General features: G+C 47.6%; 1 protein-coding gene across 22 annotated transcripts in view; it reads right to left on the minus strand.

The window, feature by feature from the left end:
- The window catches only part of LRRFIP1 (LRR binding FLII interacting protein 1), a 110,544-nt gene that overhangs the window by 61,172 nt on the left and 34,809 nt on the right, over nucleotides 1–14,563 (minus strand). For 2 of the 22 annotated variants that reach the window (XR_005820889.1, XR_005820884.1), the window contains exon 1: nucleotides 10,087–10,137. The exons of 15 other annotated variants lie outside the window; for them this stretch is intronic. Coding sequence is in view for 1 of the 7 variants with exons in the window: in XM_040560904.1 (XP_040416838.1) it covers nucleotides 6,076–6,120 (45 nt within the window). In the remaining 6 variants the exon portion in view is untranslated. Of the gene's footprint in view, nucleotides 1–6,075; nucleotides 6,635–10,086; nucleotides 10,138–14,563 lie in introns of those variants that run through there. 5 more of the 22 variants (XR_005820896.1, XR_005820883.1, XR_005820888.1 and 2 more) reach the window with 5 other exon arrangements.

Genomic DNA, 14,563 nt, shown 5'->3' on the forward strand with positions numbered 1-14,563 from the left:
AAAAGAATCTGAATTAGACAGTCCCTTGGAAAAAAATGTATTAATAATAACAGGCACACAGCCAGCAGACATGTTATGTATCTATAGATCTTGGGGACTGTTTCAGCTCCCTGTTGTGCAAATACCATACATTTAAATGAAAGCAGTTTCTAATCTGTACACCCCAGACGCCTTCAAGTTGGGAAACCACTTGCAACACCAGAAAACCTTCTCAGAGGGTAAAAGTGTCCACAGCAGAAAGAACCAAGTGTTGGCTCGGCTCTTTTCGGCTCCTAGTCTGAATTTCGAGGCAATTAGCTGTGCTCTGGAGAAAAACCATAAACACACCTGTGCACCCTACCAGGGATGGAGGTACGTACCAGGCTGTGAGGTCTGCAAGTTTTTAAGACAGCCACTATATAAACATGCTCCAAGGCATGAAATCACAGTGCTGGAAGAAGTATTGGATCGACTTTATGTGATCTCTTTACCTGAAAAGAAACCTAAATAACAAGAGGCAGCGCTGTGAGTGCAGGCCAGCCTCCATGACAAGAACTGCTGCGTGCTGCTCATCGACAGGGGCTGTCGGGAGATTCCTCTGATGCCAGATTGCAGCAGCCCTGCAAACACGGACCTGTGCGTCCCAAGGAAGGGGAATCCTGCTCCAGCTAATTGAAGATATTTGGAGAGAGATGGGAAATGGAAGCCACAATTTCTTCAAACAATGACTTTGAGCTTAGAGAAGCAATTGTTTGTGCTGTAAGTCTGAAGAAACATCACAAAAAATGAAAACAAACAGCAACAAAAACTTAATCTGTATATGTATCTGAAAACTGTATGCTAAAACCCCAGGTCTGGTGTTGGTGATGGTGACAAAGAACATCAGTGCAAGTTATTGGCTATATTTTTCTCATATATAAAACAAGGTACTCCGTAAGCAGAACATACCATCCAGTACACAACTGCACATCTTAACTTCCCTCCTGCCAGGAGCGACAAAGCCAGGATTATTTGGATGTTAAAATGATTGTGGGTATCTTCCTTACGAATTTCAACAACCAGCTGATCTCCCAGATTAGAAACACAGCTGTATGTAAAATGCAGATGCTGCGCGTTACACACACATGTATGCATTTCCCCATATGTTCTCCCTGTATTACAGGGGCCAAAGGATTTACACCTTTGCTAGCTGTACTGCAGAAGAACGCATCCTCCAGAACTGAGCACAACATACAATGAAACGAAGCAACTTGGAAAATGAAGGAAAAAAACAATATTCCAAGCCCTCCCTGAGAACAAGGCTTGCCAGTTCCCTAGATACCAGCACTGACTGCAGTGATTTATTTTTTTGAACATCCCGTGAAATGGCACGTTACGTAGACGTGCATGTATAGGATACATTTTGGTTTTAAGTGCAATCCATGGGGAGCCTCCAATTTACTGTATTACAGCTTTGAAGCCCTCGCCTGCTCATACAGAGCCAATTTTCAAACCTTTAAGACACGCAGGAGTAAAAATACATTTTCCTTTAGTATCTCGGATTGGCTCACGTCCTGGAACTAGCATATGTTTTTTATGAACTTTGTCTTTCCAGGACCACATGGCTCCTCAGCATTAAGAATCTGTCACCGCAAGCAAGGGAACAAAATATTCCGGATCCTTTTAAATAGCTTTTGAATTATGATTTTTTCAAACTTAACAAATCCTGCCATTAGCACGTACCTACTGGCACCTCTGTAAAAATCCAATGCAAGGTTATCCCACCCCGAGCACTAGCTAGCACTTCCGAGTGACTCGCTCGTGTGGCACCAAAGCATCACAGACACTTTCTGGCTGCAGGGGCCACGGGAGGTCTCTGCTCCCACCCCCGAGCAGCGTTGGCACCGAGCTCTGACCACACTGCTCAGGGTTTTGTCCATCTGGGTCTTGAAAACCTCCGAGGCTGGAGGCTTTGCAGCTTTTCAGGGCCACTGCTTTGATGCCTGGCCATCCTCATAGAGACTTTTTTTCCCTCCTGTGTCATGTCAGGACCCATCTTCTCCCAGTTTGAGCTCACCCTCTCCACCCAACCCCCATGAAGAGCCAGCCTGTTGGCTTCTCCGTAGCCTCATCTTATATAGCGGAGGAACTAAGGGCAGCCTTCCATAAGCCTGGTATTTTGCAGCAAATTCCACGAGTAAACTGACCATTACACTTCAGATGTGTTCCTCAGGGTGCCTGGGTGCTCTCCAGTGATCACTGAATTGTTTCCACCGCGGTTCACGACACCACCAGCTCTTTTGTGCTGGATGAAGGCAGTTTGCAAGAACGAGGCCATCCTTTCCTAGAGCTTTCACATCCACAGTGAAGTGAGACGACACGTGGCCAACAAAACGCAAGGAGGACAAGATTTCCATGCCATGACAGATCGATCCAATAAGCAATAACCCCTGGTGACAGCCACGCTGACAGCGCTTCGGTTCAGCATGAACTGAACACTTCCAAACACAGCTTATTTCGTTACCTTAGGAAAGGTCAGTTTAGAAGGACTTTTCGGCACGCCAGACACTTTGAGTTCCTCTGGAGGGTAGGTAACAGCTTCGAAGTACTTGCCTGTACCCAGAAAGTTGTTACCAAGGAGCAGCAGGTCAGCCAGCGGCACAAGCTCTATGTCTTACCACAATGGTTCCCAACCCTTCATGGCTGAGGTTGTCCACGAGCCTTCGGAGAATATTTTCTGGCAGTTTTCCTACACAAAAGCACAGCCCACCTGCCAGCAGCAGCAAAGCCAGGTGCTGCAGACACACAAAGGATCATATCATGACCTCCACTGCCACTACTGACTTTAAGCAAAGGTGTAAGAGGGTCAGATTTATTATGGACCTCAAAAGCAGGAGCACGACTCAGCTTGTCTTGGTTCATCAAACCACACACTTGGGCTGCGTTTTTGCAGTAATAGCTCTCTGCTATAAATACCTCGGTTTCTTGCACACCCTGCAAAGCATGGCGTAAACTCGGCCTTCCTCCCCGTGCTGACTGTCCCAAAACAGGCTCTGCCTGAATGGCCCTGGCCTCCCTCCTGCCCGAGCACTCCCACACCAGACCCGAGTCACCTCGCCCATACCCCGACAAGGGACACAACGCTGCTCAACACACCTCCAGCGGTGATGAGCATAGGCAGACTTTGAAAATTTGGAGTACAAAAGCTAAAATGAGAGTCTTGAGGCTGCTAAAATAAATAGCTGTTCAAGGGATTTGAGATGAGATAAATCACTAAGACCAAAGGAAGCAAATCTTAGAACCATCTAAAATTCACTACTGACTCCGTGAGTAACGCAGGCCTCATCAGAAGTGACAGATCACTGGCAAAAACATACGAGTAAGAACACAAAGCCTAATTGCACTCATTAAAGAGCTTTTGTAACTTCCCTTTTATGAAGCATTGCGCATCTGACAAAGATTGCTGGCGGCTTCAGCTGAACTGTGCGTGTCATCCAGAAAAACCCGCAGGGGCTTCTGCAAAGCCCCGTGGGCAAAACAAGAGGAGATGACAACCACGCTGCCGAGAGGAGCGTGGAAACCCACAGCAGCTGAAAAAGAATTGCCTTAATTCAGGGAAGTCGCTAGAACTCTCCAAGTACACATCCTGCATTTTTGTCATTTCAGTGCAATCGCCCGCAGTGATTTATAGCTGCAAATGCCCTGCGAAGTGCGTGTTGCTTTTGTCTGCCCTCTTGCTCTGCGCCCCACAGCCCTGCTTAACGCTCGGTTTAGTGTTCAAAGGAAGATCCAGCCCTGAGCAGCAGATCTTTATCGTGCATGAAGGAGTTCAGCACCTTCAGCCCCGAGCAGCCTGCGACCTGCTTCGTTACCGCTGTGCGACACCATCCAAGAACAAGCAGACGCTGGACACCAGCCAGGCAGGGCCAGCAGCGTTTCCTCCCCCTGTTTGCCCCACGGGGCTGTGGGGAGAAATGGGAATATCCACAGCTGTGGGGTCAACCTGTGCTGTGCCCAGCGCCGATGCACGAAGCACAATGCTGGCGGAAGCAGGGACTTCCCGGCCCCGAGCGTGGCGTCCTCTCGCCCAGGGAAGCTGGATGTCCATTATCGTCCCAATGAGAGAATTATGGAGGTGACTTGGTTAGGTAGAGGCTGATGACACACATCCTGAAGGTGTGCATTCGTGGAGCTTTTCCTTTCTGCAGCGTTCAAGGGTTCATTGTTAAACTGGAAGCCCCAAGAAATAGCCAACAAAGGCAGGAAATTATGCTGCTTTTTTGAGCACTGAAAAAAATTATGTTGACTTACCGCACAGCTACACTCATAGAAGGTTTCAATCTATACAAAGCTCTCCTTAAATCCAACGTTCTCAAAATGATCTGCTTCTAAGGCTAAAAATTAAGATTAGTTTTGTTTTTTGTATTTTGTGGAGGGCTGAAGCGTTTGTTAGCTTGCCAGCACAAAACCATATTCAGAAAGCTCTCTGATCCCAACGCCGCAGACATTTTAAGACATATGTTCGCCCGACTAAATGATACCTGCAAACCCTGCAACAGCTATTACATATTTCTGTAACAGCTATTCTCAGGCTGAGTTTCTTGCCAATGTGCTTTAGATAGAGCCAGCAATTCGCATTTGCTGCGAGCACAACTTTTCATGGGTGCTGCCATCCCGGTCCTGTGTTCTGCAGGTGAAAGCTTTTTCCTCAAGCGTTGCACAACGGTTCGCTCCCTTTACGTAAGTCACATGCTTCATTAGCCAAAAGAAATCTGATAAGGCTTGTTGTACTTCTCAAAAATGTAAGGCTTATTTGGACAAGCAGCACCTGACTTGCAATATCCCCATAGTGCAGCAGTCGCACGTATTTACCGCAGTAAACCCGCAGCACTGCTGTCTTCTACCTCCTCTCCACTCGAGCAACAAGTGATGGAAACCAGCGAGCTCCAGGAGCTGCCCCTGAATCACCACACGCTCCTTTGCCCTGAAACAAGGCTGTCTGGAAATGACTTCTGTGGTTAGAGGTCATTCACCTGCATTTTTTGCATCCCAGTTGGGATTATAAATAAATACACTTTGCACCATTTAATCATCTGATGGCGAGCCTGTGAATCACACAGGGATTGCTCAGCCCACATCCTGCCCAGCTTACCTTTCTCTTACATGCAAATGGCTCAGAGGTCAGCAGGTTCGCCTAAATATAAACCAAGGATTCCTTGCTAACCACCACTGACCAGCACCACCCTTTAGGCAGAGAGGCCCATTACGGACTCGTCTGACAGCTTCCCACTGAACCACTGGGTGACAGCGAGGAACGAGGAATGGGTAGAGCGACAGCTCGTGTCAGCAGCTGAGAAATCCCTCCTTTAAAACTTCATGCAGGCACAGGGCTGCTTTGAAACTTGTAGGAAGCACAGAACCAATTCAGCTGGTGTTATCTGCTCCCACACCAAACTGAGCAGCGAGCAGCTTACATTTTTGTGCCTTAATTTTGAAAACCCTTAGAGAACCCCCAGCCTTTTGCAGAGCTAGCTGCCTGTGACTGTCAGTCAGGGGCAAAACCAGGCACCTTACTAGCTGCAGAGCTGCTGTGAATTACACACGTGCCCAAAATAAGGCTGAATACTCATAGACTGTTCCAAATCATAGAAAAAAGACTCATGCAAAAAACCCACAGAACTTTCTCTAAGGATCCACGATCATTATGCTTGAATTCAGGCAAAGGCACAGGCAGCTGTAAACGTGGGGCAGAAACCTGTAGGAAGCAACCTCACAACACAGCAGTGCCGAGCAGCTCAATAAATGCCCAGGAACCTCACGGCAGGCAGCCAGTACTTGCTGTAACAGGGACTGCAAAGTACCGGTGGGACTACAGGCGCTGTCCCTGCTGGGCTGAAAAAACCCAAACCACGAAGGGCTGTTTTTAAGTACGTTCAGTGCGAACGCACATCAGCGTGAGGGGAGCTGACTGAAGGCTGAGCAGCCCGGGAAGAGCTGAACGAGCACAGGTGCTTCCCCTGCCCTGCTGTGATTTTGGGGCTGGGGCAGCTGGGGAGCCCTGGGCAGCACAGCAGCCCTCCCTCCCTCCCTCCTTCCTTCTCCCCCTGCTTGCCTTACCAGTTTCTGAGCTTCTGGGCTCAGGCAGTCTGCTTCCGTCTGCATGGCCGCAGTCTGTTCTTCTCATGAAAAACCGAAAGAAAAAACAGAAAGTGGTAACATATATCCCCAGTGCTAATCGCTAGGTCCCTGCTGGGGGGCACACAGCCCTCCTGGCGTCCCTCGGGTGCCGGCACGAGGCTCTGACACCCCGGGGACAAAGTCCAAGCCCGGTTCCTCGCTTGCTCCGCGGGCTGCTGGCGCTCGGCTCTGAGTCAGCAGCGTGCGCGCAGCAGCGACAGGCAGCTGCAGCCCCGTCCCGAGCCGTTGGGCTCCATCACCAGCCTCAGGATGTCACGAGCAGTGCAGCAGCTCGCCCGAGCACGCCTCGGGGTTTCCTTGCAGGCGGCAGCTTCCATCAGATGCGGTGCCAAAATCTCCCCCAGACTCAGGAGGCTTTGGCGAAGCAGCTGGTGACAGTGCTAATGTAAAGCGCTTCCCTTCAGCATTTTATGGCAGAGAACGGATTGTGAGGGTGGTTTCCAAGCTTCCCGGGCTCATAACCTCCTTGACAAACACCAGCAACAACCAAAACTCCCTGCTCAGTGCATGTCCGCCCTCTGGGCAGCACATCCAAGCCGCGTCTCTGAGCACGCTGGAGATAACACCCAGCAGCACCTGAACAGATGCCTACATGCACCTATTCACACGGCCAGCATTTGCATCTCAGAAATAAACCACCTAACTGTTGCTAATTTGCTGCAATTATATCAATACAGTGTGCAGGGTTGTGTAGAGCTGAGCTTAAAACAAGTGATCTGAGCTGGATGCTCCAGCATGGGCTTGATTATTTAAAAAATAGCAATTTGTTTGCCTTTTTTTTTTTTTTCATTGTTTAGTATGTAAAGACAGGAAAAAGCATCTTCTAAGTCTCAAGGTACTGCAGAGTCAGCAATCAGGAACATTAGCTGGACAAAAAAAAGGGAATTCTGTGTTTCAAGAGGTCTTTGGTGATGAACTAGACAGGACTAAAATGTGCTGGGGGGACACAAAAAAATCAGGAAAAGAATTAGAGAACACAGGTGTTTAAGCAACACTAAATGTGTCGATGCCTCAAGATCTACCTAAGAAAATCTGATGAATAGAGCAGAGACCCCGTCTCCAAAGACATTAGTGCCACCTCAATCCCACCCAATTTGATCTGCGAAGCAGAGGCAGGGCAGGGAGGAGGACCGGAGCGCCAGCAGCTCCTTGCAGCCACTGAGATTCCGCAGCAGCAACAATAGCAAACACCACGAGTCATCTCTTCCTGGCACCGGCTCTTCTTGGGCTGCCGAGACGCAAAACAGGGCGCTCCCTTAGCAACTAAACCCTGCTCGCTCTTTTCCTGGTCACCGGCAAAGGTTGGGACCTCGCGCAGCCTCCACCCAGCAGCTGAGCTCAGTTTTTCCATGAGCTGCTCACCTCGCACTGAGAAGCCGGCTCTTCACCCTGGCAGAGCACCCTGTTCCTGCATCTTCTGTGCCGCTGACAATGTTTTAGCTAATTATGGAAGCGCTGGCACTATTTTGCATTCAGAGGGTAGGATGCTGGCTGGATTCGTTGGCAGGCGCTGGACACAGCCACGTCCCATTGCTCCTGGAAAGGCTGGGCACACGCACGGGGAGGCTCTGCAGGTGTGAAACTGGTTCTCTGCCTTCCATCCGACTCCAAAGCCTCCAATTTCTGGAACCTGCAGGTATTTTTTCCCCTTAACCAGTGTTTTGCTTCACTACAGGGTAAAAGACTCAATCTTGCTTTAAAAAAGAATATCTCAAAAAAGCGAACGGACTTAAGTCTACTTCAAGTGTGTGCATAAAAGCAGAAAGAAATTAACAAATCTAAATAATACATGCTCCTGTGAAACAGGAAAATAATCACACGCCTCAAAGCTGTGTATACATATAAATATTAACTAGAAAAAGTCAGGCTTAAGCTACTCTGGAAGATGATAACTGGAGATTCAAAGATGCACAGCTGCCTTGTGTTCAGTTTCTTCTTGGTAAAGACAAACTAGCTAGGATGCACTACAGGCATGCCTGCACAGCAAGATGTGAAACGGCCAGCAAAAGGGAGGCCCAGCACACGTCAGATGCAGCCCAAATTCAGTACAGACCAAACATCCCTAACTTACATTTAACACTCACCTATTTCACTTCCCTGAGCAGCTTGTACTGAAATCAGGAGCCAGGCCAACATAACATGCTCAGAAAACGCTGCCCTACTCAGCTGGTACAAAACACACAGCCCTAAGCCCTTTATTTCAGCCTGATAACGCTCCTGCCTGCTACATTTCCCTTACCCTCTGCCAGTAAGGGCAGAGGATGCCAGAAAGTCCCACTGACCGGAGAAAAGCGAGTACTGCAGGTCCTTGCATGACCCAGGAGCCCAACGCAGAGCAGAGTGCCTCGCTCTGTAGCTGCAGCCCAGCGGTGCTGCTTTTCTCAGCGTCCTCGAGTCCAGCACAAGTTACCTGGGGCTCCCCCGCGGCGCTCAGCTCCTCACCTTGGTGCAGAAGAGCCAAGCAATGCAGAGACCCAAAATCCAAAGGCAGATGTGAAGTGCACCTCTGGGCCATGGCAGTTTGCCCCACGGTAGGACAGGAGCCAGGCCCTTACGTTAGTTCTGCAGGAAAAATGTCTGTCCTTACAGGCAAAGGTTTCAACAGAGAAGAAAAGGAGGTGGATGTTAACTACATCAATCTGAAGCATCAGAACTCAGCATGAAGAAGTATGCTAAATTTTCCGGTAACTTAAAATGTGTAATTTGTTACAGTTTTCTTGATTAACAAGGATTAGCCTCCACTCGTATTTATTGGCAGATCTGTGCAGTTTTGTAGCGTCACTGTAGTTTTTTGTAGTTTTGTAGGAAGACACGCTAGCGATGCAAGTACCTCCCATACAAGGCATAAGTTACTGAGGAACCCCACACACCTTTTTCTGATTACTTCCAAATCAATACAGAACCCAAGATGTTTGTTTTCACTTGGTTTACTCGAGAAAACACTTCATACCTCAGGACAAATCACAATAAACAAGCGCACTACGGACCTCCAGGTTGAACTCGAGAACCAGGTGGTCATTCCCATCGTCACCAACTTCCATTTCTCAGTGATACGGAGCTGACAGTGTCCAAAACACGAGCTGGGGCATGGCTGGTCTGATCTGACACAGTGTGGTTCATTTGGTTTGGATAGGCCAGCAGGTGCCGATGGATTTCCCAGGAAGAGGAACTCTGCAGCCACATCATGCCCTCCTCCTCACCTCTCCTTCCTCCCGGTGCTCGAGCCCCAGCGTGTTCCTCAGGCAGGGTGAAGTGAAAAGCGAGCACACACGGTGCTGGAGCCGCGTGAGGCAAGCCACAAGCTAGGCAGGCAGTGATGCTCAGAGCTGTGGCTTACCTGATGGCTTGCCAAAGCCACTTCGCACTGCTGAGCTGGTGGCAGCAGCTCTGAGTCAGAGAGAACTGCTGGGTGACTCGGGGAGCCTGAGGTACTCACAGCAGCCAGACAGCATGGTCCGAAAGTAGACGCTGCATTCCTACACAAATACAGACCTAAATCCTAAACATCCAATTCAGAAAACTGCAACGAGAAGTGCTCTGAAACAATCCCTTACCCATAACTGCAAAGTAATTGTGTCATAAGGAAGAAGGAAAGATCACAGCCATTTCTGAGGTACGTTACAGTCATCCATAAAATGCAAACCAATTCCATTAACCTTGCCTCCAACACAGGTCACACCCAATTGATTTTTTTTTTTGTCTTCAGGGTGTGTTGTACCAGAACTGCTTTCTGCAGGGGCCTGGAAGCACGGCTTCAGGTTGGAATTAAGTAGTCAAAACTTTTCAAGGTAGATTTAAACACCAGAAAAGCCTGTGACATACAGCACAGTGGCTCCAGCTTGGACCACACCAGTATCAGTTCTTAAAATCAGCAGCCACTTTGCAACAGTGCCTGTCACCTCCATATGCAACTCAGCTGGTTTTACTTACATTTGCAAAAATTCTGCTGTGTATTCCCTTTGTCATCTTCAAATAGCATCTCTTAACATGCCAGCATCACCCCTCTACAGCATATTTATTACTTGCATTGTCTGTTCCCACCACTGAGAAGACCAGCCTCATTTTAAGGAAAAAAGCCAGAAAGCACTTTGTATTAATAGAAAAATTTGGTTACTCAAGGATTTTTTTCTCCCCTCCCACCCCCTCCTCCTCAAGTTTGTAATCTTGTTCTTCTCATGTTCAAGAATGTCTATAAAAATCTACAGAGTAACACCCTTCTGAAGTCATGAAGGCAGAAAAAACGACTCATGCATTTCACTTCATCATTTCTGTCTGCTGTGGGCACCCTGGCACCCTCGCATCTCAGCTGGCAGAGTTAAAAAAAACCTCCTTGTAAACCGTAACCAGGGCAATGAACTCAAGTGTACACAACTAAATGCTTCTTAGGAAAACAATGTCCGGTTTTCATCACCAAAATGTACTGCCAGTATCAACAGATTATTTTCAATTGAGGCTAGAAGACAGCACAGCAAGGAGGAGGAAGGAAACTGCTGAAAGGCCTAAGTGCTTCTCGGCACAGTGAAGTCAGACGAGCTGAAGTCATGCTAGAGGGGAAGCTGGGAGGCATCCGTGGTCTACTATCAGCTACAGGAATCCATTTAACCCCCAAACTCAAAAGCAACAGTCAAAAGTGTTTTCAGCTTGAATACATTCATGCCTCGCTAGCATCACAAAACGTCACGAGTTTGGAATATGGATGCAGGCAAAGTTGTGGGATCTTCCCATTGTAGAAGAGCCAGATTTAAGAACAGCTCCTAGAAGCTTCCTGACTGACTCAAACTTTTCTGTCCCTTTGCTTAATAATGGAAAAAAATCCACACAATTTTATGATATCAGATGAAAACAACAGGTTTTGGTTAGGAACATCTCAGAGAGCCTGAGAATACAAATACCTGTGTGAAAAGCATATGCAAAAGAGATCCAAGCAGAATATTTCACTTGTAAACCAAATATGCCTCTCTGCTGGTGGAACCACAGTGTTGGGCCTTGTCAACTCCCAGGCTCTGCCTCAAACCTAAGGCTTTAGGAGTTGGAAGCTGCATTAACCATTTCCACCATGGTGGGAAGTTGTGAGACCTGAAAGACCGAGAGCAATCCCAAAGAAGAGTGAGCAGAAGGGCAGAGGTGCTGGCCCCGATCCTGCCCCATGGTAGGGTCATCAGCTGCAGCAGCTGCGAGCTGGTAAAAGCCAGGTCTAGCAATTCAGACTTTTAGTTAAATACAATTATGATTTCAGCCCAAATGCTTGACCTTCATCCTCACTACAGCGGACAAACCAGCACACCACCTCAAACGTACAGCGATCCTGCCTTTACCTTCCATGCAACCCTACAAGGCCAAAGTTTGGTGGGAGATGAAGCGATGCTTTCTTACGGAAAGTTTTTCTTGCACGGCTGTCCGAAGCTTGACTTCTCATTTTGTTTTTAAAGTTTCTCCGGACCCCAGAGCTTTGTTTTTCTCTTTGATAACTCCCAAGAGCCAGGAGCAGGGAGTACGAACAGGCAGACATTCCCCTCTGGCATGTCGATGGTGCTAGCACGAGTTATCTGTGTTTAACGGGTCAGCATTCTTGGTCTCCTCACTCAACATTTTGAGCCAAAGACTGGGAAGACAAGGAGGGGAAGAGACCCGCAGCTAATGAGGAATTTACATACAAACACTGTCAGCTTTGAAGAAACATTTGCTTATGCATTTGCCTGGAAACTCATCTTGGAGAGATAATTCAAGCATGTGACCAGGAGCTGGGAAGTCTTGTTGACACAGACCCTTTTCCCCATAAATGAGGGGAATGTTTACTTTGCAGAACGCTGCAGTGAACACTGCGTACGCTTCCACAACGTCAGAGACAATTAAGGAGTAGCATCCTACTTCATAAATTACATTTCCATGTAGTCACAAAGGGCTTGCTGCTAAAAATACAGCCTAAACAATAACCCTGCTCCATCAGAAGCTTGCATGGATTGCCAAAGTAAATCCTACACGTAAGGAATCGATCCTAAAACACCTATAAAGAAGGGATATCCTGCAACAATTGCCACAGTAGGGGTTGAGAGCCATCTGTTCCTTTAGCAAATGTTTTGGTTTTTCAAACCCCAAAGCATGGGGGGGAATATTGTGGCATTCACAAGTTACTGGGAAGTTGGTAAGGTGTCTTTTCCTCTCCTACCTGCTCAAGTAATTCATGCATGCTACTCATACAGACCTTGCAGATGAGTTCTTCAGCAGCTCGCTCCCGGTGCTGCCCCTGGCGCAATGGTGTGCCCCTCGCGTACCAAGCCTCTGGCTCAGCTGCAGCTTCGGCTACAAGTGGGGCTCTGCTTTAAGGCGCCAGGCTCGAGGTAGGAGGGACGGTGCTCGAAGCACCTCCTTCAATTTAAACAAACCCCCTCCACGTGGAAACGCTGGAGAGTTTCAAGGCGGCTTCGGAGGCGACATTGAGAAGAAACTTAGTTGGCAACTAATCAGCTCTGTAGGGCCCTGTAAAAACATTCCTGTAAGCAGCAGAGCCTGCAGAATGGGGAGGTCACTGGTCAGGAGCATAAAGCCATCCCAAGCTATCAGTTTGTATACAGAGGGCATACCACTTTCACAGCTGCTTAGCAATACGTGCCCTGCCCCATTTTCCTCCACTGATAAAGCACAGCGGGGAGGAAAGCACAACTCCAGCGCAGGAGCTGGCTGGCAGCCCTGCAGAAGCGCGCTGCAGCTTCGAACCCCGAGCGGTTTTCTATAGGCTGCGCGTTTGGCAGAGCACCAAGGCAGTATCAGCTAACCGCATGTAGGTCACATCTTCAATTAGCGCTTCCTCCCTAAACGGCTCTAGTCAGAAAGTGACTGCTCCCACCAGGGAAGAATTCGGATGCCACTCCACAGCTGTAATCTCAGGGAACAAACCCATGAGCTTCGTACACCCTGTGCAAGACTGCACTCATGTACTTGAGCTCAAGATTATTCATGTAAAATAGTTTGGAGGGAGTTGACGCGGACCTTGGAAACAGCTGGGTCATTCACTCAAGTAAATGGATCAGAATTGTTGAGTCTAGCAATGATGCCCAGAAGGAAAAATACAACAAAAACCAGCTAACTGACAACAACAGCAAGTTCTGGAGTTTCACCAGAAATGCATGAAAAGCTTCCCAGTGTCATCTCCTGAAATATTCATTCACATGAAGCTGCGTTCAGTGCTCTCCTCCACTTCCTTTCCCTAAATTATTTTTTTATATAAAAGAGAAATTTCTCTTTTCAAGTAAGCACGCTGACCCTTTTCAGTTCTCCCTACTAGACCAGCAGCATTTTGCAATGGACTTAACCACATTTAAAATTTAAATAAAACTGAACCTCAAAGAAACAGAAGCAGAATGGTGAGTTCCATAGTACTTTAAATAATGCATTTCTGCTTGATTTTAAAAGAGCATTTGTAATAAGCCACACCAAGTTCACTGCAGACTTTAGAGGACTTAGAGCAATCTGGCCAGAAGAGGGTACCTAAAGGAGATAAGAGCTTGTAAAACCCGTCCCACAGTAGGTCTGGAGTTAAGCACTCCTCAAACAGACTTGACATCTTTACTTAAAAACACATATCTGGCATTCCGAATTTTTTTTTTTGGAGGGAAAAACTGCATGCCTGCTATAATACAGGCAGCAGGGTTATTATCCAGGTAGTGCTAATGACTTGGTAGCACGCAAAACTAGGTAATTTTTGCTTAAACCATATATGAAGTGAGAGCTGGAAAATAAGTTATAATCTTAATGGCTCTGCATTCTCTCTAGCTTAATACCTTACTGCGATGCTACGAATGGAAAGAGTTGAACTGCATTTTGGTGCTCCACTGCTGCTTCTTCCCCGTGAAAGTGAAGTTGCAAGCAGAGTATATTTCTCACCACGGCTGGTCCATTGGCACACAGAGGTAACAGAAAGCCTTTCAGCATGGAAACATGCATGCAAAAATGAGTTCAGCCATCGGTACACATCAGCAAAAAGCAAACAAATTTGTCTTGAGCACGCTCCTGGAGAAAGTAAGCACAATAACCAAACTGGGAGCCTGCAATAAACAGCAGTATTTCAGGCGCTGCTTCACAGCATAAACACGGGCTGGGGAGGGCTCCGGGGCTGGGTTAGTGCCAACATCTTTTTGAACGTGGACATAAACAGTTTTGTTCCTGACTGATACAAATATTTGAAATAGAAATAAGAACTGATATTCAGAGACTGCTACAAGCAAACGTTATCAGTGATGGCCAGAACGTGGTACCCACAGAACTGCAAATTTCACCTGGATAAGAGTCAGCAAGTCTGGGCTCTGCACCTTTAGAAGGTTAAAATGCCAGTACAAACCTCAGCAGCTGCTTAGAGCAGTGCCCATAAACTACCAGTCGAGAAGAAAAAGACCCTGAAATTTTTAAAATA

The sequence above is a fragment of the Cygnus olor genome, chromosome 6, assembly GCF_009769625.2.
Source record: "Cygnus olor isolate bCygOlo1 chromosome 6, bCygOlo1.pri.v2, whole genome shotgun sequence".
Taxonomy (NCBI): Eukaryota; Metazoa; Chordata; class Aves; order Anseriformes; family Anatidae; genus Cygnus; species Cygnus olor.